The following is a 24,819-nucleotide window of genomic DNA, read 5'->3' as shown; positions in this document are numbered from 1 at the left end:
ACAATGTAATCACAGCATGCTCTGTTTATAATATCGGGCGTGTACCAGGCAACAAGAACCCAACTCAGAAAAGTAGAAAGTAGGGGATAACACCTTTGTTTTTTGTTTTCAAATGCCAGACCAAATATCCCCCACTGTTGCCCAGAAGCCAGCCGGAAGTGGGCTGTGTGGATTTGGCCGTTCACTGCGCTCAGCAGCCCAGATCAGATCCACCTGCCTGAGAAGAGCCAGGGAACCTGACAGATTTAAAATGTGAGCACATGGCATGCTCTTCAGACACGTGTTATATAGATAAGCAGCACTGTAAGAATTGTTGGCCACGGGGAGACACGTGTGGCCCCCCACCGAGAGCATGGATCTGCTGTATGGTACCCACTGTTGTTCACTTATTACATAATTCTCTACTCCGGCTCCTGTCTTCCATATTTGGGCTTTGGCTTAAACCCACGACCATGCTTGGAACATCCATGTCATGGGGGGTCGGGCAACAGATTCATTCCTGGAATCTGCATTAAATTTTAAATTGATGTTCAAAATAAGGCTCCCCATGGAGGACAACTAAGGAAAGGTCACTTGCTCGGTGGTCTGTGTGCCCAGAGGAAGCACGTTGGTCCCTCCTGTGGCCAGTCTTGGTGTCTCTGGGGATGGGAACTGGCAGGTGTAAGCGATTTACAGCGGCAGAGCCACTGAGACAGTAAAAGGCCCCACACAAGTTTACCGCCGTGCCCAGTAGAGACGCACACCCCGGAGAGTGGAACACGGGGGCTGAGAACCTGGGAGGGTGTGCTTTATCAATGCCTGGTGGGTGCCCCTTGTCAGCCTACAATACCCATGGGATTAGAGCGTGTTTGCCTCAAGCGGGAACTTACCCAGATAAAACAGAGATCCTACAGTGGTTAGGACAAAGAGAACAAGGCACACTCTCCAAGGAAGCATCTCTAAGTGAAGAAACTACACTACCCGGGCAGTGTCTACACTGGTGTTGGTGTTATTTCATTCAGCAAGTCAAATTCCTACAAAGGAGGTCATCATCAAGCAGCGGATTCTTTCAGCTGCAACCTTATCATGGGAACCAGAAAGTGGTACATGCTCTTTGGCCAAAGGAAGAAAAGAAAGAAGGGTCAGGTCAACAGTGATTTAAGCCTAGAGAAGTACTATTTTCAAATGGGTCGAGAGGTCGATATCACCTGGACCCCGAATTCCAGAGCAACATCCATCCCTCTGTTTGTAAGGTGCGTTCTTCCAACAGGCAGGGTAGATGCATTAAAAAGACCACCTGTCCTCTTGGCTTCTGCAGCGTCTAACCAGATTTCAATCCTTAAGATCAAATTGAACTGACTGAGGGCAATAATTAAAGCCAAAGAAATCATAAAGGCATCTCATGGAACATGAAGATTTTCCAGTTTTGATGACATGATTACTTCCTTGGACTGGGGCAGGGAGGCCTTATTGGACTTGGACCGTTATTTCTCATCTGGAAAATGACAGTGTCCTGCTCACTCCGACTCCTAGAAGACCCAGGGTGCAATGTTCCTGCACTTTCTCATATTCTTTAAAATTTCTAAAAGCGAACAACAAAAAAACCCCTCTATTGCCAATCTAAGCTGTGTGAAACCATAGAGAAACTAAAGGCATGAAGGAATCAATACCCCCAAATTGGAAATGTGGGGGTTTGCACTGTGCACACACTCAGAAACTAAATATAACAAGGGTTCATTCTTTTACAAACCTTTTTTCAAGCTTCTTTATCCTTTCTCTTTTAGAAACCAACTTTACTGACTACATGTGTGCACCCTGGGGCCTGGGGAGAGCATGCGGGGGCCGTGGCTCCATCCTCCTATGTTCCGAGGACAAGGAGTGGGGGGAGGTGGTCAGGGGGGAATCCTCTACGCCTGGGAGAGCAGGGGGGCTCATCTGCAGCCTGCTACTCTGCAGATCTGACTCCACAAGCCAACCCCCCGTGTTCAAACCCACTGCCTCAAATGAGGTCTGCAGAGCCCACTTAGCTCAAGTTACTGCCTCTTCCTGAAAGCAAGGGGCGGCCTTTGCCAAGATGCCAAAGGTGATACTGGCAGTGTTGGGGAGGACACCCGTGCCAACAGAGGACCCGTGGGGGCTCAGCAGCGCCTGGCCGGCTGTCAGCTAAAACACTTCCATCGGCCTCTCTGGCAGGCGCCCGGCGCTCTTGTGTTTTCCTCATGTCTCCACAGTTCTGTCTGTCCTGGTCCTCAGCACCCACGCCCGTGCCCCAAACACATACACGAGTGAGCCATCCACAAGGAAAGACCAGAAGGGAGACCGAGGTCGGGGGCCACTGCGTCCTGCATGTCAGCGCCGAGTCCAAGACGGTGTGACCCTGGCCAGGGACGTGGGTGCCACGAGCCCTCCTTCTGACACATCCCAGAATAAGTGTCCCCCAGCTGGGGAAGCAAATGAGAAGCTTTCCAAGGTGAAAGTTGCTGGCAACTTTTAAGCAACATTTTCTTTTGGTTTCCATTTATTGCTGTGTCAGGGGTATTAAAAGTCTCTGGCTAAGAAGAAAAAAATAGATATCAATATAGCAAAATCATGAGAGAGGCTAAAGTTGAAAAGGGACTGTGTGCGTAAAATAATGAAACCACGGAAGAATGTTTAAATGTTTATTTTCATGTTAAAAATGATGAGTTACCCTGTGGTTAGAATATACCTTTATGCTGGGAAATGTAGTCACTTTATTTCTGAAATATTTCCAGGAAAAAAAAAAAGAGGAAAAAAATCCAAAAGCAATGAAGAGTAAGATCAAAATATTCTGGCAGGTTCCATCAGTGATGCCGCCAATGAGCCGCGCCCTCTCCAGGCCGCGTTCCTACCCAGTGTTTCCCCCACCATGGGTTTAGATATTTTTGAGCGGGAGGTCTGTACATTTAAAAGCTACAGCGTTGCATGCTTTTACTGTAAAAGGTATTTATTCCAGCACACCTCTGGGTGCCTCAGGGTATTGCGTATGTTACATACAAAAATATCTGCGAGCCGCATCCTCCCGTAACCTCCGCCACCCGTCCCGTCCCTTCACATCACAGGTGATACGCGGTACATCACACGTGTAGAATTTCAATGGGGGAGATGGTTGCTGAGTCTATAAACTATCCATCGTGTCACTTACAGAGACGAGGATGGAGAATTGAAGCCATTTTTGAGATGATTCAAGTAGAAAAGACAACGGTCCCGGAGACATGTAGGAAGCAGGTGCAACCGCTCTGCGTGGTTGTTGAAGGCGGGCTAGCTAGTTCTTGGACACAGAGCCTTGACCGGTCCCAACACCCCAACACCGAGAAGATGCCTTTCCAAAAGGGTGAAGAAAGGATGCAAAGGATCAAAATGCACAAAGGCAGACTTCCTAAACTTAAAGATGAACAAAGTACAAAGTGCTCGTCTACGAATGTGGCAAATGGGACAAAAAGTAATCCATTGTTTTCCCTGCATTAACGTGTGCGCACAGACACCCTCTGCCTGGAGTTGGAGTCTGGGAGCTGACCCTGGCCAGGGTGCAATACAAAATAGCTGGGAGGTCAGTCAGTCCTCTGTCCGTGCGCACGGGGCGGCCCGAGGCTTGCTGGGGGGCGTTCTTCGGGGACACTGGCAGGGTCTTCTGGCTTTCCCGAAGATGCGACTCTGTGCACTTAAGCTCTACCTCCGGCGTGTGGCGGCTGCTCCTGGATCCTGGGGCGCGGCCTGGGAGGGAGCACATCTGGCCGTGGGGGACACCGCTCCCTCCCTCCCCGTTCTAGGTGGCCTGGTCCCCGTGGGTGCCTGAGCCACCCTCTGTGGGACCCACACAGCTCCCAGCCTGCGGCCCCTCAGGAGGCTGACTGGTGCTGGCCTCGGGGGGAGGGGTGTGCCCAAGTATTCCCTTCTCAGGGAGAGGACGGGGCTTTATCACTTGTTCTGTTCAGGTGACGAATCACACCACTCCAGCTGTAAAAACCTGGAAACTCCAGGCGAGTGCAGGCCCCCAGGGAACGGATTTCCAGGTTTCCTAAGTTACATCTTTTCCCTGTTCTAGTTTAGATATTGAGGGGTTCCTATTTGTTTTAAATGATCTAGTTGAAAAACAAGTGGATATAATCCATGGCTGCCGGTGAGTGGGAAACATTTAGAACAGAAAGAGCCTCACTGAAATCCTGGGGAGCTGGGAACAGTGCCCATGCCAAGGTGGGGAGCGAGCCACAGTGCTGGTTCCGCTAAATACTGTATTCCCTGGCTCCTCACTATTCACACACTCATGTGCATACGTGTGTGTGTCCGTGTGAGTGTGCCCTGCGCGGTAAAAGGGACCCCCCGCCCCGTGACCTTCCACGTGACTCATAGTGAACTGAGTTTGAACAGAAGCCAGCAAAGGTGACCGTACAGAGCCCAGATCACACTGGGGGGGCTGTGGCTCACCCCCTGGGAGGCATCTTCAGGACAGTGGTCAGTTTCCCACTCCTGAGAACCCACTGGCATGTTCTCCCTTCTGACGCTGCCTAGTCTGCACTCTGTCCCCAGCAAGCGCTCAGACCCCAGGAAAGGCTCCGATTTGCAAGCTTCTCAGTAATGCTCCCCACGGCAATGGTAACGTCCCTTGTCCCTTCCCAGATCACCCCCAGACCCAGGGCCTCGCTGTAGTAGCAGGGGAAGCCTGCTGTGTGTGTGTGTGTGTGTGTGTGTGTGTGTGTGTGTGAGAGAGAGAGAGAGAGAGAGAGAGAGAGAGAGAGACTCACCCCCTATACCAGCTGAGCTTCCTCAGTTTCAGACTCGAAGTTCCTGTTATGTCGGAATGCTGAAGATCCAAAGGCAGAGAACATGGAGAATATGGCACAGGAGCGAGACTCTACTGGAGAGCTACGTGGCATTAGCGTGTGAACTTCCCCGGGGCCTCCCCTGCGGGCCAAGCTCCCTCTGCACCGAACCCTCGGTGAGCGGCCTCCGCCTCCTCTGGTTGCCCAGGGTGCTCCTGCTGTCAGGTGTCAGCCTTCTCTGTGCAAATTCCCTCCGAAGCCAAAGCCCGGGTCTCCTGGCCTCCTTCGCCCATCAGATTGGAAGATTTTTGAAACTTCACTGGCTTCAGCCCTTAACCCTCATCTGAAACACAAGATCGGCTGGACACTGGCCTCTAGAAATCAGGCCCACAAGCCTGTGGATTTATGCACTGTTTACAAACCCGCCACAGTCCCGTGGGCAAGAGACACAGGTAGGGCTCTGTCCCTTGGAGGCAGCGGGTGGTCATGCTCCCGCGCACAGAAAGCTCACAAGCTCTTGTTCCAACAGCTTGCTCCTCCACCATGTGGAGTCAGCCAACCACTTCCTTGCCCCTCCTGCAGGTCTTCGTGACTCTGGTCTTTACATTTCTACTTCTCAGCAATGCAGATGGCACCAGAAATCCTGGAATAGGTGGTCTAGTCTCGTGCCCGTTTTCCGAGCTAACCCACAGTAATCAAACGTTCTGCTCTGCTAATCTGAAATTCTTGCTCTGCTTGAAACCATTCCTTCTATTCTTTGAAAGACATTTTTTATTTAAAAATTATGCAGGGGGTCACGCTTATGTTTTTTTCCTGTTGTCACTCTGACTTCCCAACAGCTATGGTTTTTCTACCTACTTGCTTCTGAAACTCTCCAACAGTCATTTATTTTATGAAACTTGGAAGCAAACCCATTCTTTTCTCCATCAGTGCATACCCTGCATAGGTTTGAGCTCTGCCAGAGTCATGACTGATGATTTTTTTGGGGGGGGGTATCATTATATGGATGGATTTTTACATATTGCTAAGTTGAAACATCATTCTACTTACTTTCAATTTTTTTTTTTTTTTTTTGCTCTGGTAAAATGGAAGTATAACCTGAACATATCTCCTACACAATTTCCTTTCTGTGTAATACTAATTTAAAATTCTGATTTCAGCTTGGATCACAAATTGTGTTGACCAGAAAGCACCAGTATAAATATGACTCTCTCAGGGCCTTTCTGCCCTCAGAAACACACTCCAGGAGTCCCCCACGAATGTTCCACAAGCAGAAGATAAAAACAAATGTGGTTGACAAGTGGTCACCAAAGTTTGTAAGCGCCGTATAGAAAACTGTAAAGATGGCCCTCCCTCGCAGTATATTAATATTTTATGTAAAATCCCATGTCCCAGTCTGATACAAGGAAGTTCCACAACAAAGAGAAGGGCGGACAGTGCGAGGCTGAGCTTCTCAGACGTTGCCCCTTAGGTAAGGAATGTGGGCAACGGAGAGCACCTGACGTCCGGCACAGACGCGGCGAACGTCAGCGACTAAAACTCATGTGAAAATCACACATCTCAGAGAGAAGAGACCGCAATTGCTTTTCTTCGTGTTTCAAAAAGAATTCCAGAGGCCAAAGGAACCAGGTGCAGGTGCAAATGTGTATAAAAATAATGAGCAGCCTCGTAACAAATAAGGGCGGCTACATTCAGCATCTTTCACGTACATCCAATCTCAGGCCAAGGGCAAGGAATGTCCACTGTGCTTTAAAAGTTCTAGGAATAGAAAAATCAACACCCGAGCCTTTTCTAATTCCATGTGGCCGTTTGTTGCGAGATGACTAACAATGTCTGTGGGGTCAGGTTTAGTAATGTTTGAACTGAGCTAGTACCAGGCAGCAGATACAACTGTCGTCTTAGAATTTCTCCAGGATCTACAGGTGGCTGCTTTCGAGACATTTCCCGGCTTATAACCCAGCTGCTATAGCTCTCCAGGCCTCTGACACCTGCTCAGAAAGGGATCCCCACCCCAGACCGCCCCAAATGAAGCTTTGTTAAATCATCCCCTATTGCTGAACAAACTTACTGCTCCACCGTTCAAAAAACAGAAGGCATAAAGGTGAATACAAACGTAAGAAAGGAGTTCACATGTGGTCTTGCAGGCTTTCCATATAGTCTCTAAGGTCCCGGGGACCCCCCAGCCCCGTGTCCTGACAGACCCACTTGATGTTGTCCTCACTGTCAAACAGGATGGAGTTGGTGTATGGGCCGCCGTCCTCCGGGAGGATGGTGGTGTAGGAAGTAAACTTGACTCGCTTCCGCTTTGGGCCCGATGGATTTATAGGCTCACTTTTAAGGTCTTTCTCATAGACATAGTCAGAGGGTCTGAGCAGTTGACTATGGAAAGTCTTCTGGGAACCGCCGTTGAGAAGGAAGTTCCTCTCCTCGAACTGCAGGCCCCTGTCTATCATGGTCGTGCACTCCTCCGACGGGAGGGTGATGTCCACGGGGTTCTCCAGAAGTTCTACTTCATTCCCAAGCCAGACCCAGTCATGGGAATGGGGGATGTTGCCTTGCTCGCTCACGGCGAATCTTTTGTGTCTATATTTCCAAGCAAAGGCCACACAGTTGATCAAGAAGACCAAAATGGCCAGGCAGAAGACACAGAGCAGAGCGTACATGCCGATCTCCAAGTCACTTAACCCCCTGGAGGTCACTGTCAGGTCACTGGGATTATTGGGTTCCGGTAACTTCCCTTGAGTGGGGAAGCTTGTGAAGGTGTCTGGACCGCCACTCTTGAGTGACTTCTTATCCTTTCCTTCCTGGGGAGACTGTGGGGTTGTGCTTTTGTTGCTACGTTCCTCTTGGCCAACAGAGGCGCCATGTTGGAACCACTCCTGACCTGCTCTCTCCCGGTTTCCTTCACGCTCTATGGAATTACTGAGATGGTCTTTGTATTCCCGACTGATGCCCTCAATATCGTTGGTGCCTCCTTGGTGCTCATCGATATTTGGTTCAAATCTGACCTTGACATTCCCTTTACCCACGGCAAGAATACTCTTCCTCTTGGTCTTCTGACAGGGCTCACTAATCATCATTTCTAATTTAATCAAGGGCCCTTGCCCTTCACCCTGTGCGACCACAACTGGCCATCTGGACTGAAGGTTTGCTTGGACAGACACCACCATTTCATCCAATGATGACACAGTAACAGAAAAATCCTTGGGATCATAAATGTCTAAGGGTGTCACCGAACCATCACTGAACAAAATCCAAGAACTGACTATTGCTTCCTAAGAAAAATGAAACCAGAGCATTATGTTATAATGAGGTCCGTTCAACTGCAAACATAAATATGATTTCCTATAGAATATTATTTAAATATACAGACTGAGAAAAATAAACTTCTATGTTTTATAATCTTGAATAGTTCCTGGCATGCCTTGAACTGGCATCCATAACATACTACTGCCCCACTGATGTGAGGAGCAAATGATATACTTTAATGAATGCATTAAAGTACATATTAATTTATTGCATTGACTTTGACCTTTCTAAAAAACATTTTGAAAGATCAGGCAATTTATCTGAATCAAGATCAGGTGCCACTAATCAGGCTACTGCTCCCAATAATATCACTTTAAACATCCTTTATTAGAAAGCCGGGCTGATGAAACAGAACATGCACCGGCTGAGGGGCCTGGGAGACAGTGCCTTATGAGACGAGCTCACTGAAAAGGCACAGTGCCACAGTGCCTCAGCGAACCTCCTCATGAGTTTAAAGATGGAGGGGAACTTTAGAGTTGGCAAGGACTGTAAACAGTAGCGATTTGGTGCCCTTTAGCCATGCTTGTTCAAGCAGCTGAAATGGAATGTCCAAGTATCAAACACCACCTGCTTTGGCAGAATGACAACATGGGATCCTCTGGTCATGATCTAGCGGGGTGTGCCGAGCGCAGGCAAGGCTGCGGTAAAGCAAATGGTATACGGACACATGGTCGGTGTATAAAAGCATAAACGAGTGACATGTATCTAAGTCACTGGTATTTTTCTCAAAAAGAGACAGGGTGGCCCAGATAAGAAGCAGAAAGAAGTTTCAAAGACCACCCTGTCCCAGCTAATAGTGCCCTACTGATCTCCGCAGACGTAAGAGGGAAGGAAGTGGTCTCAACTGACCGGAGACAAAAGGACCCTGGAATCCCACCTGCTGCGGGGCCTGGAGGACGTCCTGGGCAGACACCGTGGAGACAATAGCCCTCTTGTCCGCTCTGTGAGGCTGCAGGGCAAGAGACAAGCCGGCCACCAGCTGCACGCCCAGGTCGGCGATGGTGACGCGGTCATCCAGCACGATCACTGTCTTCTCAGCCAGGATGGAGTCGGACAGAGGTGAGAGCACCTTCAAAGGAAGCGGGCAAGCTCCAGTCTCTGCTGCACACAAGTGTGGGAACCTCCTAACTGACATTTCCACCAATGTGTTCCCTCAGGTCTCTGCTGGAGGCATGCACCCGTGGGAACCGTGTGGGTACGTGGTGTGTTGTGGTTCAATGGCACACTCGCCAACCTGAGGAGTATGACACATACCACGCTGGTCCATTTCCTTTCCTCTGATTCAGGCCATGACAATACAAGTGTATTTCCCAAGAAGAGCGCAATTTAACTGCGAGCCAATAGCTAAAGATTGCCCACCTTGGCACCAGGCATTCAGAGAGCGACCGTCTCCCAGCCACTAATATTTAGATGTGAAAATGGCAGGATTGTGGGAAAGCGCCTACAGGGCTCTGCCACCTTCTCGTGCTGCTACCCTTCCAGAGGGCAGTGAGCTGTTCACTACGGGACAACAGCGATCACGGCGTGGGCTGCTGTGTCACGCTGGGGAGACCACGTAACCAAAGTGGGAGAGGGATTTTTAATGTCCTAAGAAGCCAATGCCTCTAATTTACCTTCTAGTTTGCAACCAGGGGAGACTAACAAATGGAGAGGAATATCCCATTGGCAGAATTTCCAGAACTGTCCCCCCTCCTCCCAAGGATGTCCTCGACTAATCTCTCAAGCCTGGCTGGGAATGTGATGAGAAATCACTCTTGTGACGATGTTACATTTACACGGCAGGTTCGCTTATCCTGGATTATGCAGGTGGGTCCCGTGGCATCACGTGAAGCCCGTAAAAGCAGGGAGCCTTCCCTGGCTGGTGGCAGAAGGGAAAGCCACGGAGACTCAAAGTGGGAGAGGGACTTGACCCAGCCGTCACATGAGAAGTGGCACAGGTAACCTCCCGGGGGAAAGTGACTGACCCTAGTTGACAATCCACGAGGAAACAGACCGCTCGGTCCCACACCCATGAGGAGGTGCGTTCTGCCAACAGCCTGAATGAGCTGGGAAGGGACTCTTTCCCCCAAGCCGCCGCATGAGCCCCACCCGGCCACCACCTTCATCTCGGCCTTGCGATACCCCGAGTGCAGAACACAGCCCAGCTCACGTCGACTCCTGACCTACAGAAGTGAATCAATACACTGGTGCTGGTTTTCGCTGCTCAGTCTGTGATGATGTGCTACACAGCAATAGAGAAGTCATACAAAATAGAGCATGTTTAATCCAGCTCCATCAAAATTAGCTTTGGCACCACCTAAAATATGACTTAATTAACTATCAGTGGCAACGCTTTGAATTTTTTACTAAAAAACATGCTACAGCATTTCTGCATAATTATTCCATTAAAACTGACCAGAAAAATAGTTTTACCATTATTCTAATAAAATACAGAGCATGTAATTAGTGGATTTAAAAGTTATTTTTAGTACAAATACCGGCTATTTAAAAATTTTCTGTCCATTGTTCAAAGTGTAATATACAGCTAAGTGGTTAACCCTCAAGGTGGGAAAAATAAAACTAGTTCTCTCAGGTTTGACCACCTTCTGTTAGTGATATACGAGGAGTAAATTATATGGGGGGAAAGGTTGCTTCCACTGTGCATTTAATTTAGCTTTGACTGGTGAAAGAAATTAGGTATTTTTTTCTCAGCCCTCCCAAAAATGCAAAAATGAATTTACCTTAGATTCCTAAAATCGATGAATTCTCTTTTTGCTGCTCAGGATGCTCTTATTCACCTGCACATGCGCACACGCACACACACGCGCGCATGCACGCACACCCACACACTCGTCGGTACAGACGGGGGGGGCACAAAGCGCATGCCCCGTACCTGCACCGTGGTTATCCCCGGCTCCCGGCCCACCAGGGTCCTGCCGCCCAGGAGCTGCGCGATCCTCGGCTCCTCCACCTTCATGAACTCGGCCACGAGGTCAGTGATGTCGAACTGCCAGTCGGGGCCCAGCATGTAGCTCAGCTGACCCGAGTCGGGGGCCTCGGCAGCGAACTGGGTGAGGACGCGCACGGCGGCGTGCTGGTACTGCAGGGAGCACCCCCGGCCCTTCTTCTCCTCGTCCTCCTCGTCCTCGCTCTCTCGCGTGGGCCTGGGGCACAAACAAGCCAGGATGAACGTCGTGGTTGTTAAGGGGCTTTGCGCACCCGTCTTCCAGAGCCAGTGTGGCTCTACGGAACACATGACACGGGGTTTCTCCCCACCGGACCCGCCCACCAGCGGTTCCCTCACGACCGCTCCTCGTCGGTGGCCCCGGTGCGCCCGGTGTGCCGCCACCTGCTCGGAGCGTGGAAGGCAAGCACCACCCCACCTTCAGGGCCCAGCGCCGCCGGACACTCTGCCCCACACAGGCAGAGGCTGGGGCCCCGTCCTGCGTTCTGGAACTCTGCAGTTTGAAACTGTCCCCCCCCCACCCCCCGCCCCGGCGGGAGACGTGAGGTCCCAGGTGGGAAGAGCTGCTGGGACCGGTTTCCATTCCTCCAGCCCCGCACAGGCCTGGGCATATCTCCTTCGGGAGTGACCCCCGGAATGCTGCCCCTCTGCTCCCTCCAGGTGTGCGTGAGGGTCACCATGGTCAAGGTGCGAGCAGGCAAGGACAGCCCCTGGGGGATGGGAAGACCATCGTGATCCACTGGCGTGGGACAGCTTGGCACCGGCTCTGGGCTGGCCAAGTCCCTCTGCTCCGGACAGGGTGGCTTTCTCTGAGCTCTCGGAGGCCGGGGGGCCCTTTCCCAACCTCCCATCGCCCAGTTCCGCAGCGCTCAGCACAGAGCAGCCGTGGAGTCCTGCAGGAGTCGGGGGCACCCTGGCTCACGGGTCCTCGCCTGCCTCGCCCCTCCTCCTGTGGGCCCAGCCCCTCCTCTCAACCGGCCTGTGCACATGCCCCCAGAGAAACCCTCATAGGCTCTATTCCAGAACCTTCCCCTCAAGATGAACCTGTCCTGAGTGCTCTGCGAGAGGACCTTGTCTGGCGACCAGTCGACAACCATCAGGTGTCAGGAGCGACAGTGCAGAGATTCACACGCCCTGAGTCACGCCTACTGTGTGCTGGGTCTGGCTCGACGCACTCAGGTGACCACGAGAGCTGACACACATGGACCGCATCCCACATGCCAACCACATACATTTGACTCCTTTAATCTCCTGAGCCTCCCCAAGGAGGGAGGGTGTTTTATTATCCTGATCTTACAGTGGGAAGCCAAGGCACAGACAGGAGAGGCCACTCGGCCCCGGCCACCCAGCTAGCAGTCTAGAGGCAGCACCCACACCCAGGCCACTGTGCCCCTCTGTGCCCTCTTCCTCTTTATAGCGAACTCTGTTCATCTTCAAAACAGCCACAAAACACGTCCCTATTTCTCCACGAAGACGCCGGGGCTGAGAGTGGTTAGTACGTGGTCTAGACAGCTGCGGAGCAGTGAATTTACAGACTTCCATTTGACTTCTGAAACCCACTTTCTTTAAAATAGATCCTTCTGCCTCCCTGAAAGGTCCCACTGGGAAAATAATAGGAAGCATTTTGGGTTTCCCAAAGTGAGGGGTGAGTATCTCTGCTGGTAGGCAGGATGGTTTTGTGTGGTGAAGGGACATAGGATCAAAACCTTGGAATGACATTCGGAAAAGTTATTCCCGTTTACTTTTCAGTCCTTCTGATTACACCACAGGGAATGAAGGTCTCTGGTGCTGAGGGGTCTCTAACGCTTATCTGACACCTGCTAGTCGACTTACTAGAGACCAGCTCACACGAACAAACAGCAGTATCTACGCAGAATGTAATACTGACACTTTCTTTTCTTTGCGTTAATTTTTACCAGTTGGCCAGTTTTGAAAGCAAGGTGAAATGTCCCTTAATTACATGAATAACACTGAAAAAAGAGCAAAATTATGTATATATTATGGAAGGGGCAGTATCATAAACGTGGTGAATGAATAAATGAAGTTATAGAGATACCATATGCATGAAACAGTTCTGTTCTTTTAGGACAGCATTCTATTATTTAAAAAAAAAAACTTTAAATTTCGAATCAGAATTTCACAGTAAGTTAGAAAACAACGTACAGGGAGGCCCTGAATGCTCTGCACCACTCCTGTCGAGTTAACATCCCCCATAATCACAGTCCAATGCCAAGATCCAGAAACGGATGCTGGTACAAATCACAGAGTTTATTCCGATTTCAACAGTTTAACCAGGACACATGTGTGAGTGTGTTTCTATGCAATTCTGTCACCTGAGGACTCATGTAACCATCACAACAATCAAGGCACAGAACTCGTCCGTCCACACAGGGGTGCCCGGGGCTCCTCCTTCATACTCTACACCATCCCGAACCCTTGGCGACCACCAGTCTGTTGTCCGTTTTCCGCATCTCTGTAAAAGGGACCATACATGATGTAAGCTCTGAAAATGCTAACAAGGGTGTCGAGTCACTACGTGACCCATTCATCGCTGCTGGGAGCATGAAATGGGACAACCTCTCTGGAGAATAGTTCGGGAGCTTCTTTTAAAACTAATGCCCTATTCATACAACCCAACAATTACAGTCTTGGGCACTTTCCCCAGAAGATTCATGTGCCCATGGAAACTTGTCGCAGCAGCTCTGTCTGTGAGCGCGCCCAGCTGGACACAGCAGGAGTGGCCTCCCGCAGACGGCTGATTCATCACACTGAGAGAGGACACACCATGGATTAACACTCAACACTATGGATACGGGAACTCTCCTTACAGCCAACAACGGCGGTGGATCTCAGGGGATTTATGCTGGATAAAAACATGTCCATTTTAAAAGGTTACACATCGTATAGGATAGCTACCAGCTAGAGAAAACTCTGTTTTCAAGGGGTCAACTGACGGGTCAGGCCCACCTGGATAATCCCACATTTTAAGATTGATGGATTTAGAAGTTTAGTTACACCTGTAGAATCCCTTCCCAGAAGTACCAGATCAGGGTCCGAATGAATAACCAGGAGATAGGAATCTTATAGGGTGTCATCTTTAGAATTCTGTCTACTCCACAACGTGTCACTTCATACTCGGGACAGCTCTCTTCAGTAATATTATCATCTCCATTTACAGATGAAGACACTGAGGAACAGAGGGGTTCATCAACTGGCCCAAAGTCACACAGCTCTATATGGGGAAGCCAGGGTAAAAACTCTGGCTTCATTCTAGAGCCCACAACTTAACCACCATGCCACGCTCCACAGATGAAGGCTGACATTTACAAGCAGGGACTTGAGAACAAACAACACAGGGAGGAACAACGGGGAAATAGGGAATAAAAAAATAAGTGTACCCCATGCGAGGTACTTCGTACGCAGTGCAACATTATCCTGAATTCCAGCAACTACTCCCTGAGGTGGATACTATTCACAGGTCCAGGATGATTTCCTCGTCAAAAGGCTAGTAAGTACCCAAGTCAGATCCATCTGAACCCCAACCCCAGACCACTATGACCCACTGCGGATGCTGCTTCCCCGGGGCCTGGGCCCGTAAGGGCCATCTGCCTCCCGCAGTGATGCTGGTCCCTGGAGCCTGAGACCCCCCGGCCCTCTGTGGGACTCACCCCTCCCTCGGCTCCTCACCTTCTGTTGGAGGCCACGGGGATCCTCCAGCCTTTGATCTGGCTCAGCTCCGTGTCTGAGATCTCAATCTGCAGGGGGAGCCTGGGCGCCCAGACGGTGACCTCCAGCTGGGAGGTGAAGTGCTGGTGCGTGAAGTTCACAGTCGTGTCCACTTTGCTCTTCATTTCCTTCCCGTTCACAAAAATGGAATCGCAGTGGTTGGAGACCTTTGGGAGAGGCAGAATCTCGAGATGCATCAGCAGGAAAACACGGGACACAAGGGGCAGTGAAAGTTCATGAACTCTGATTTATTAGACACCGAGACAACCAGAAGAACATGACTCGAACAAAAGGTAATTTGTAGGCACTAATTAGTGACAAATACTGATAAACAGACTCCAGGAAAACCATTTCGTATTACAAAATACTGACAAGCAAAACCATAAACATAATTTAATGGAGTTCTATAACCTTTGTTGCCTCTTTTGTGTGTTTTTTTCTTTACCTCACCTTTTTTATGTACTCAAACCGCCACTAATCAAACCCCAGGTGGAACATACTTCACTCTTGCACATCTGAAGATGCATAAAAGGTAGCCATATGTTGCTAAAAAAAAACCCACTTTATTCAAGCCATAAAGAGGATCTTTTCCAAAAAACCAAGGAAGCTTTGCACTAGATGCAAATCTTTGTAGGGAAATACTCACAAAATGTGGATATAATTATCTGTGCTGGAATTCCAGAGGGAGCATGTTGTTATGGGGTTTTGGCTCAGCAAGCAGGGCTGCCCTTTCACACGCCTGTGTTAGCCGGCTACGCATCACACAATTCCAGCCTCCACCTAGCTTCCCTCTTCCGGATAAACCAGTAAAATGTGGGTGACGTCTCTCCTGGGCCATCAGAAAAATGTCATTTAGGTATGGGGGGAGGGGGAGGGGAGGAGGGTCACTTTGGGTGCAGAGAACGCACCAACCAACAGTTCATCACCGAATCACAACTGCGAGGGGCCCATGACCTCATAGTCCAGGGGAAGAGCCAGGGACCAGCGATGTGACAAAATGGGCTCAGGTCCCACACTGCTTTCAGGGATGCAAGCCACAAACAAGGACTTACTCTTGAACTTCTCTTCCTCGCCAGGGTTGGTACCCACAGCCCAGGCCTCCCCTGTGAGCCCCAGATGCTCACGTCTGGAGCAAGATCAGAAATGCCAACTTCCAACCTCTAAGAGTAAACCTCTTTGTTGTTTGAGATAAATTATCATCCCCCACCCACCCCCCCACCCCCCCCCCCCGGCACTCAACCCGAGAAAAAGAGTCCTTGAGCATGAATGTGCCCCCAGGAGGAGAAGGAAGAGATGCGCCCTGTTCATTTAGAGGGAAATCGAAGACCAAAAGGAAAATGAGCAGCAGGATGCTGAGCCCTCTCCTCGAGCCTCCAGGCCTCTGGCCACATCCACCTGTTCATGTCCCCATGTCTTCACGGGGCATCTTTAAGTAGAACTGACCAAGGTCACTAATGGGAATGTGGGCTGAAATCCCAGTGACACTGACCGGGTAACCCCAGGCCTCAGAGCAATGAACAGGGTGCTGGAGGGCGACCGCGTCGGGCTGGCTCCAGGCATGGGGCCCCCTGCCTATCCTGTGATGACTGAGCCGCCTGCAGTCCGTGCCCTTCAGTGACAGGGAGAAGAAACACGATGAACCGAGAAAATCAGCTGTCTTCCGGGGTGTGCCCAAGGAATATAAGTCTACATGATTGTGCCCAGGATTGTGAAGACAGCAATCAGAACAAGATCTTCAATTAGAGCAGAAATGGAATGGGGGACCACGTTCTTATTTTAAAATCCTGTGGTGCTGACATGGTGTTGGGCCCAGCTGCCCTTCCTTCAGGTACTCGGAAAGGGGTGGGAGCCCCGCTGGAGCACTCACTGGGAGACAGACCCCAAGACCCCTGACTGCCGCTGGACTCTGCAGCAACTGCAGACCTCCCTCAAGAGAACGGGGCTCCTCACCGACGGCCATGCTGCCTTCTCCCCGGCTCAGCTGGTCTGCACCGGCCCTAGAACGTTCCTGATCCCACCTCCTGCAGTATAGACCTCAACTCTCCTGCATTTGTGGAAAATCCTGGTTTCTCCTTGTTTATTGCTACCCCCCCACACACACACTCCCACTTTAAATCACCTTGAAACACATCCCACCAGCGGGAACATACCTGTTTTGGAAACCGCGAGGCCCTTTCTGTGCATAGGGAATTTCAGAGCTTGTGCAGACTGAAACCCACCTCATCTTTCAGGCGATGAGGGATGGCCGAAATGGAAAAACTTAAATTAAGAATGTAACAAAGTCACAGGCCTTAGAAATTCATTTGATTTTTTTCTCCTGGGACATGCATATCCTTGAAAGAAAGTATATGTTGCCATCCTTAACTAATTCGATTAAAACAGCTCAAATGAGGCCAGTCCTGCTGAATGCTAAGCCCTGAGGTGCACCACATTGGATACAACTTACATCAGATATATGGACTGTATGTTTGTTTTCCCCGGAAATTTATATGTTGAAACCCTAATCCCCGATATATCTGGAGATGGGGCTGTAGGGTCATGAGTGGGGAGCCCCATGGTGAGATCAGTGCCCTTAGAGGAAGAGACCCCAGGGAGCTTACTTCCTCCGCCTGCTTCACCACGTGAGAATAGGACCAGGAAACCACTGTCTGTAACCCAGTGTTTGGCTCCCCCCCAAACACCCACCCACACTCTGATCTCAGACTTCCCTACTTTCAGAACCACTGAGAATAAATGTTTGTTTGTGGACACCTTATTGTTTGCGGACTCCATGTTCTCAACTTTATCAACTTGCTAACACTGCTCCCATCACTGTCGCGGTCGCAAGGGGGAAGGAAGCAGAGCGGTGAACTTTGAGTCCCTGGTCCACCCACGCACATGCTCCTAGCCAGGGTCAAACACGCCAACGCTCTGTCCTCCCATGTCAGCCCTCACGTGGGGATGACCACAGGATGGACACGGGAGGGGGCAGGGCAGGCAGTACGAGGAGCTCCTGCGCTGGGGCTCGCTGGATCGGGGCGAATGCCAGCTCTAGCGCGGGTCGTCGGGTGGCCTCAGGCAAGTCGCTTCACACTTCTCAGCCTCATTCCCTCTTTTGTAAAATAAAGAGAACCTCACAGGATGAGTTTTTAGGATTTCAGATTACGGTGTAGGTGAGATGTGTGCGTGTGTGTTTCCTCCCGAGGCTTCAGTATTTGCTTATTCAGTGTCTACAGCGACCTTACGGGACATGGCTCCCACGAATAATGAGAACGGAGATAGCAGGCACCTCCCGTTTACACGGACCTCAGTGCCTGCAGCCGTCTCTTCTCCACACACAGTCCCACGAGAACTCTGCGAGGCGGGCATCATGATCCTCACTTCCCCTGCATCGAATCCGGAGTAGAAAAGAGAGTTCCACTTGCCCCGGGCTCTGGGGGTCTGTGTGCAAGGATGGGAGCCCTCGGCCCCCACTACGGCTGGCCCCTGGCCCAGGGCTCCTTCCTCGTCCTGCTCACGTCAGGCCTCTCCAGCCACTTCCTGTCCACACCGGGTAAAATCCAAACTCCCGATGATGGCGTACAGGCCTGACGACCCGGACCTCCTCCTTCTCCATCAGGGACACCCCGCCCCCGGCACAGGCTCCCTCCTCGGGGTCCTCCTTCTCTCCCTGGAGCTCTCCTGGGCTCGTCCCCCTCCCAAGGCCCTGCCAGGACCTGTCCATGCCTGAGATCTGCCTCTTGTCCAGGTCTTGCCTACTGGCCATCCAACCACACGCCAGCACGTCTGCCCCAACATCCGCACACCTTCTTCCTCTCCAACAGGACTAAGATTTTACTCGGAAAACCCACGGCCCCCCATCCACCATGGGCCCCGCCAAGCCAGTCATTCTACCCCATTCTCCTTGCCAGTGATTGGCTTAGGGAAGACCGTGTGACACAGTTCCGGCCAATGAGGTTCATTCTATCCCATTCTCCTTGCCAGTGATTGGCTTAGGTTAGACGGTGTGACACAGTTCCAGCCAATGAGGTTCCTTCTACCCCATTCTCCTTGCCAGTGATTGGCTTAGGGAAGACCGTGTGACACAGTTCCGGCCAATGAGGTTCATTCTACCCCACTCTTCTTGCCAGTGATTGGTTTAGGGAAGACTGTGTGACCCAATTCTGGCCAATGAGGTGTGAGAAGCTCACGGGGATGCCGGGAAGGGTCTCCTTGCTCCGAGATGCACAGGAAGCTGCCTTCCTTCTCCTACTGGATGTTGTCACCCCACATATGACACGAGGGACTGCAGCAGTGACCTCAGAGCCGTGAGGGAGCTGGCCACGGACCAGGCTGACGCTGCGAGCATGGAAGCACAGAAGGGCAGAAGCAACCACATCCTCGGACCAGGATGGACCACAGGACCAGCCCACCTGTAACCACCCAGCCGCCCGCCTTCTTATCCAGGTGATTTACTTTCTCTCATTGTTACAGCCGTTTGGTCCATGGTTTTCTGTTATTTGCCACCCAAAGCAGCATAAATCTTATAGGACAGCTGGGATGCCACTCCGCCCAAGGCGTTCCTTGAGTCACCTCTAATTTACACTTGGCACTCCCTCACCTGGTCACTCTGCACCTTCAGTACGCTGTTTTCCTCGGATTTACTGGGTGTGCTCCTGTGTAGACTATATCCACAATATGTCCACATTGTCTATAGCGTATCACTTACAACATTCCTGTCGCGCGGGTCACATGGCTTACCCCGTACTGGTTACACCAGATCACTCTACCTATGCAACGCTACACCATTTGCCTTTCATTACTTAGCACCATCGGAATGCTCCTGCTTGTTTTCTTGTTCTTATCTCTTTCTCCATCTGGAGGTGATCTGCTTGACAACATGGACCTGCCCCCTCTTAACTGCTGGGTCTCCACATCTAGCCCAGCACATGGCCCCCTGAGGTGTTCAGCAGATAGACACTCAATGGGAAGAGGTCTCAACGGTTTCCTCTGGGTGCCCCCACGAGAAGCACGTCTGAGTAAGAAGGGGAGGAGGGGCCTTAGACAAGGTCATCATGTCAACGGCATTCAGACAAAAGAGGAGACAGACCAGGAGGAGAAACAAAGAGCAAAGCTCAGGAAGTCACAGGTCAAAGAGCTGACACACTGGATTCGTAGTATGAATGTGGCCTTTTGGCTAGGAACTGAGATCTCTGGGTCATGTCACGTGTGTGTGTGTGTGTGTGTGTGTGTGTGTGTGTGTGTGTGTGTGTCGGGAGGGCACAGGAAGACCAACGGCAAAGAAAAGGTCAGCCTCCCACCTCTCATCTAAGTGATACCTTCAGGGCTCTCTGAGCCCCAAAAGGAGCATCGAACACGAAATGCTGTGAATCCTAATATGAGAAGAGCCCAGGACAGGAACGTGGACGTTGGAAGCAGACGCCGCCCGCCATGTTAGCATGTGAGTGTGTGCGAGATGGCTTGTGTCACCTTGGGAAGGTTGCCTTCAGAGGTTAATGTTTCACTGTCAAATTATACTTATGCAGCTACATTATTTCGAGTAATAGAGGAAAATACAGGCTCTCCAGATGAAAACAAAAGTTTCCTTGGGGGTCCTCTAAGATAAATCATTTACTTCATTTTCTGCTTAAAAAAGAAGCAAGAATTGAGTCTGTGTACAGCTGCCCTCTGAGTTTGCCGTGCCCGTGATCCGTCCATCTGTCCCGAGAGAAAGTGGACTGCACGTAAGGCTCCTCTTGAGACCCCTCCCCCACCCCAAGAAAGTGCTAGAAAGGAAAAAACTACATGGTCAGATAGTGTGTTTCCCACAATTCTCTCTCTCTCTCTCTCACACACACACACACACACACACACATACACAAATGATGAAGTCCCATATTAAGATCGGTGAAAGAAACTAAGAGAAAACCTTTGATATTTGACTGTTGTCCAGATCAAACAATTTGTATTTATCACCATGTTTAGCAAAAAGCACTGTGAGCAGTAGGTTCTCACAAAGTGTTTATTTTGCCTTGAGTTTGAACACTTCCAAGAAATACAAAAAGGAGTAATAACTGTCATGTGCTTACCATGCACTTACCATGCATTGTTCTAAAACTATATATAGAAGTACACCCATTAAATCCTCCAAATGCTCCATGTTAGGTGTTCTGTTCCCCATAGGATGGACAGGGAACCTGAGGCCCAGGAGAGACTGCTTGTCCAGGGATCAGAGCTGGTGAAGGGCAGGGCAGGGGTTCGCACTCGGCCCCTCTGAATCAGGGGGCTTCTCAGAACTGAGTGTTACCACTTCAGTGCGACCTGCACAAGGAGAGACACAGTCCTGCCCCCAAAGGACTTGACTGGGAAAAGCAAGACCTAAATACACACGCCGGGATTTTGTATCGTATCCACCTTACTGAGGTCTACTTTATGTTCTGTGTCTGTGTGAACGTACACTTGGTGGAGTCTGCAGTGCACACACCCGTGAAACCACGACCACACTCAGACACAGGACATTCCCGTCGCCCCAGAAAAGATCCCTTGCGCCTCTTTTTGTCCACTGCTCCCCCTTGCCTCTGCGTCAGGTACCGTGGATGTGCTCCGCGTCACTAAGCATTAGGTATTACTAATTAGTAATAACTAACTAGCTAGATTAGTTCAGACTAGCTTGATCCTTTGTCCTCAAGGCCAGGGACAGGGAACAAAAGTAACACTTGGTGTCCCAGACTGGGGTCCGGAGACCAGGGTCCTCGATCAAAGGCTTCCCTCATGATGTTTGAACATCACTCCCCATCCTGCAGGGCCAGACTCTGCACCTGTGACCCGGGGGGCACTAAGCCTTCCAGTTCAGTCACTGCCCTGTGATTTAGAGAACACAGAGACAAGCTCAGGGCCATGGTGTATTCTGATATAACATAACTTTTCTCTGCCTGAGATCCCTCATCTGTAAAATAAGAATAAATCATCCATTCATTTAACAAGTGTTTCGTTAATGTCATCTGAGACCCAGGAACTGTCCTGGGTGCTGGGGAGGGAGAGATGGACAAGCTGAGCACCATGCAGAGAGGGCACATCAAGTTGCTAGGTGGGTTTGAGAGGAAGCTGGAGCAGGTGTGAGCACAGGCAGTGGTGATGGAGGGGCCCTCTCAGAACGAGCAGGGAGGGCCCCCCCTGAACAGGTATTATCTGAGCAGAGACTTAAATGAGGTGAGGAGTGAGTCAAGAGGACACACACATCTCTGAAAGTGGAGGAAACAGAGTGCAAAGGCCCTGAGAAAGACATGCTTGCCACATTCAGGGACCAAAAAAAGAGGGTAGGTGGGCACAAGGGTAGCTGGGGGAATGGATGTTACCCCATACGTGAGGACAGTGAGAAGCTGAGGAGTCTGGAGCAAGGACGTGGCACGTTTGGACAGAGTTAACAGGAAAGCTCGGGCAGGATTGCAAGAAGTGGGTACCACGTGGGGTCCACCAAGCCGATCCGACAGTCACACAAGGGTGGTGCTGGTCAGGGTGGGAGGGAGGGAGGCATTGAGAAGTGGCCCGATTCAGGATGTATTCTGCAGGTAGCCCTGGGCAGGATCGGCTACTGGAAATGAGGCTGGATGCAAGAGAGACAGAGAAGCCACGGGTTTTGGTCTGAGAGCCCAGACGAATGGCACTGCCATCCCCGAGATGAGGGAAGGCTGCAGGAGAGGCAGACCTCGGAAGAGAGAAAGGATCCAGGGTTCTGATTTGAAAATATTAAATCCGAAATGCTTATTAAACATTCAGATGAAGATGCAAAGTGAGAAGTTGGAGACCTGAGTTTAGAGCTCATGAGAGAGATCCAGGATACAGAAATCACAGTATTCAGAGCCAGGAGACTGAGTAATACCATGCATGGAAGGCTTGAGCCTGCCAACACTTAGAGGTCACAAATAAAACGACTGAGTAAAGGACACTGAACACACCAGTTCGTGACGAAGGAAAAGCACAGGAGAGAAGGGGTCTCAGCTGGTAGGTGACAGAGGTACTTGGAGAAGAGAATGTGACTGATTATCGGTGCTGCCGGGAAGTCGAGTGAGGCTTGGATAGAAGTCTGACCTCTGGCATGAGCCATGCAGGACAACGTGGAGACCTTTACACGGGGCGCTAGGGAGCCAAAGAGGCAAACACCTGAGGGGGGGTGGGCTCAAGACAGAATGCGATTGGGGGAGGGGACTACAGAAAACTTTTTAAAGGAGGTCTGCCATAAAGGGGGGGACAATGGATGAGAACACCTGTTCTAAGTGTGATATATGATGAACCACAAAATTCACTTAGCCTGGCACATGGTGGGTGCCCAAAAATACAAGTCATCCTAATTTCACTAACAGTAGTGGTAAGAGTAAGTAAATACAGCTGCCACACTGAACTTCACCAGGTCTGTTGGCGAGTTGGCCGCAGACTGGAACAGCGGTCAGACAGCAAGTGTCTGTGAGTCCCGACTGTCTGTCCAGCTCAGATGGCCAATTTTCCCAGCATTCCCAGCTTGAACTGAACAGCCCCTCAGCCCCACACCAAACCTACCAAATACCCACTATGAGTGTGGATACTGAGGTCAGAGAAGAAATTCAATGCCTGACCACCTGGAGCTTACGGCTAAAAACAAGCAAACAGAATCAACATTTCCTGAGTGAGCACCAAATGTAAGTTGCTGATAGAACACTGCATGGTCATAAGGCTCTGGTACCCCTGACCCATTGCGTAGCAAGAAGAAAAGAAGACCTCGTCAGGGAGGCTTTTCAATCCAGTCCCCCAAATAGGAAACAGGACAGAATCACAGACAGAAGTACAAGTTAATAGTTGGCCAACTGGTGGCAACACAGAGCAAAGCCTTTTTCAGAAGAAAAAAAGAGTAGTTTCCCAGGTCCAGAGGTGGGGATCCGTGAGGACTTCTCTTACACATGTATGGCCTCTCTCATGCCCCCAGCTGCGTGGTGGGTTGATAGGAGGGAGGAAGACAGGAAAAGCAGGGGGAAGCAGGGGTACTTCTTTAAAGATGGAACCTAACAATACTGCATTTTACAATGTATAAAACACTGTGGCATCTGAGATTCTCGGCTGCCACATGTGGCAGATTTCAAGACTGTTCCCCTAACTGTACCCTTATCCTTTGCCCTCTTGGTGTTTGCAAACCCTAATGAGCTGAACCCCAGCAGACCTGAAGACCCACAAGCAATGACAAACTACTTGTGGTGGCCTGCAATTGAGATATGGGGGCTGTTTGTTACGTAGGAATTACTAACTGATGTACTCGATGATGATGTGTTGTGAATCACACCCACTGTAGAAAATACATTTAGCTTACATTATGATCAACACACAAGAAGTATGGACAGAAAGTACGGGCAGAAGCTAAAGTTTCGTGAAAAACTACTTACTTACCCTCACTACATGTAAGTCACTCTGAATTTTCTACCCTGTTCTGTTCCATCCAATTCTATTCACTTCTCTCAATGCCAATCCACTCTGAGCCAACCCATGCCATCACTTTTTACAAAATGCTGGTGAGAGCCCATAAAAAGTGGTCCTTAATTTCAAAAACCCTGCACTTGAGCATTGTGGGAAAGTTCTTCTTTATTCCATTTTACAGATAAGGAAACTAAGGCTTAGGTCACTGGGTTAGTCGTGGAGAGGGAGAGCCAGCGTTCCAAGCTGTGTGCTGCCCCAATAGTCTCCTGTTTTATTGGTTAAATAGTGGCTGTGGTAACCTCTGATCCTCTCTCTCTATTTAGTTTGTTCTTGGTTTTCACTTAAAGTATTCTTAAAATAAGAGGCCTGGGTTATTCCCTGCTGAATAAAAATCAGAGACAGGATCAAGTCAGCCAGGTCCCAGTTTCAATCCAGAGATGGAGAAGGCCACAAAGAGCATTCCTCCCACTCCTATCAAACTTGCAGAGTTAAAACGTCTTAAACCCATCAGAGAACTGAGCTGTGGGGCTCCAGACAACCCTGGAATCTGGAGAAAGACACATGCCCACAGGGAGAAAGGGAGACTGAGCATGCACTCCCCTGGGGCAGAGACTGCTGGATGCCACATAAACCAGTAAAAGGAATCCCGGTGAAAATTTTTACGGACTTGCCAAAGACCAAGTATGG

The 24,819-nt window shown here is 50.2% G+C and overlaps 1 protein-coding gene across 3 annotated transcripts in view; it reads right to left on the bottom strand.

The window, feature by feature from the left end:
* Nucleotides 1–2,625: 2,625 nt before the first annotated feature.
* Nucleotides 2,626–24,819, bottom strand: part of TMEM132B (transmembrane protein 132B) — a 184,848-nt gene continuing 162,654 nt past the window's right edge. For all 3 annotated transcript variants that reach the window (XM_025889618.2, XM_073881301.1, XM_073881302.1), the window contains exons 4-7: nt 14,698–14,903; nt 10,939–11,209; nt 8,944–9,135; nt 2,626–8,032 (exon numbers count right to left, since the gene is read on the bottom strand). In XM_025889618.2, coding sequence (XP_025745403.2) covers nt 6,884–8,032; nt 8,944–9,135; nt 10,939–11,209; nt 14,698–14,903 — 1,818 coding nt within the window. In that variant the 3' untranslated portion in view covers nt 2,626–6,883. The remainder of the gene's footprint in view (nt 8,033–8,943; nt 9,136–10,938; nt 11,210–14,697; nt 14,904–24,819) is intronic.

The sequence above is a fragment of the Callorhinus ursinus genome, unplaced genomic scaffold (assembly GCF_003265705.2).
Source record: "Callorhinus ursinus isolate GAN/ISIS: 27379988/994484 unplaced genomic scaffold, GSC_fseal_2.0 scaffold41, whole genome shotgun sequence".
Classification (NCBI taxonomy): domain Eukaryota; kingdom Metazoa; phylum Chordata; class Mammalia; order Carnivora; family Otariidae; genus Callorhinus; species Callorhinus ursinus.
This window is presented reverse-complemented; position numbering and strand designations above follow the sequence as displayed.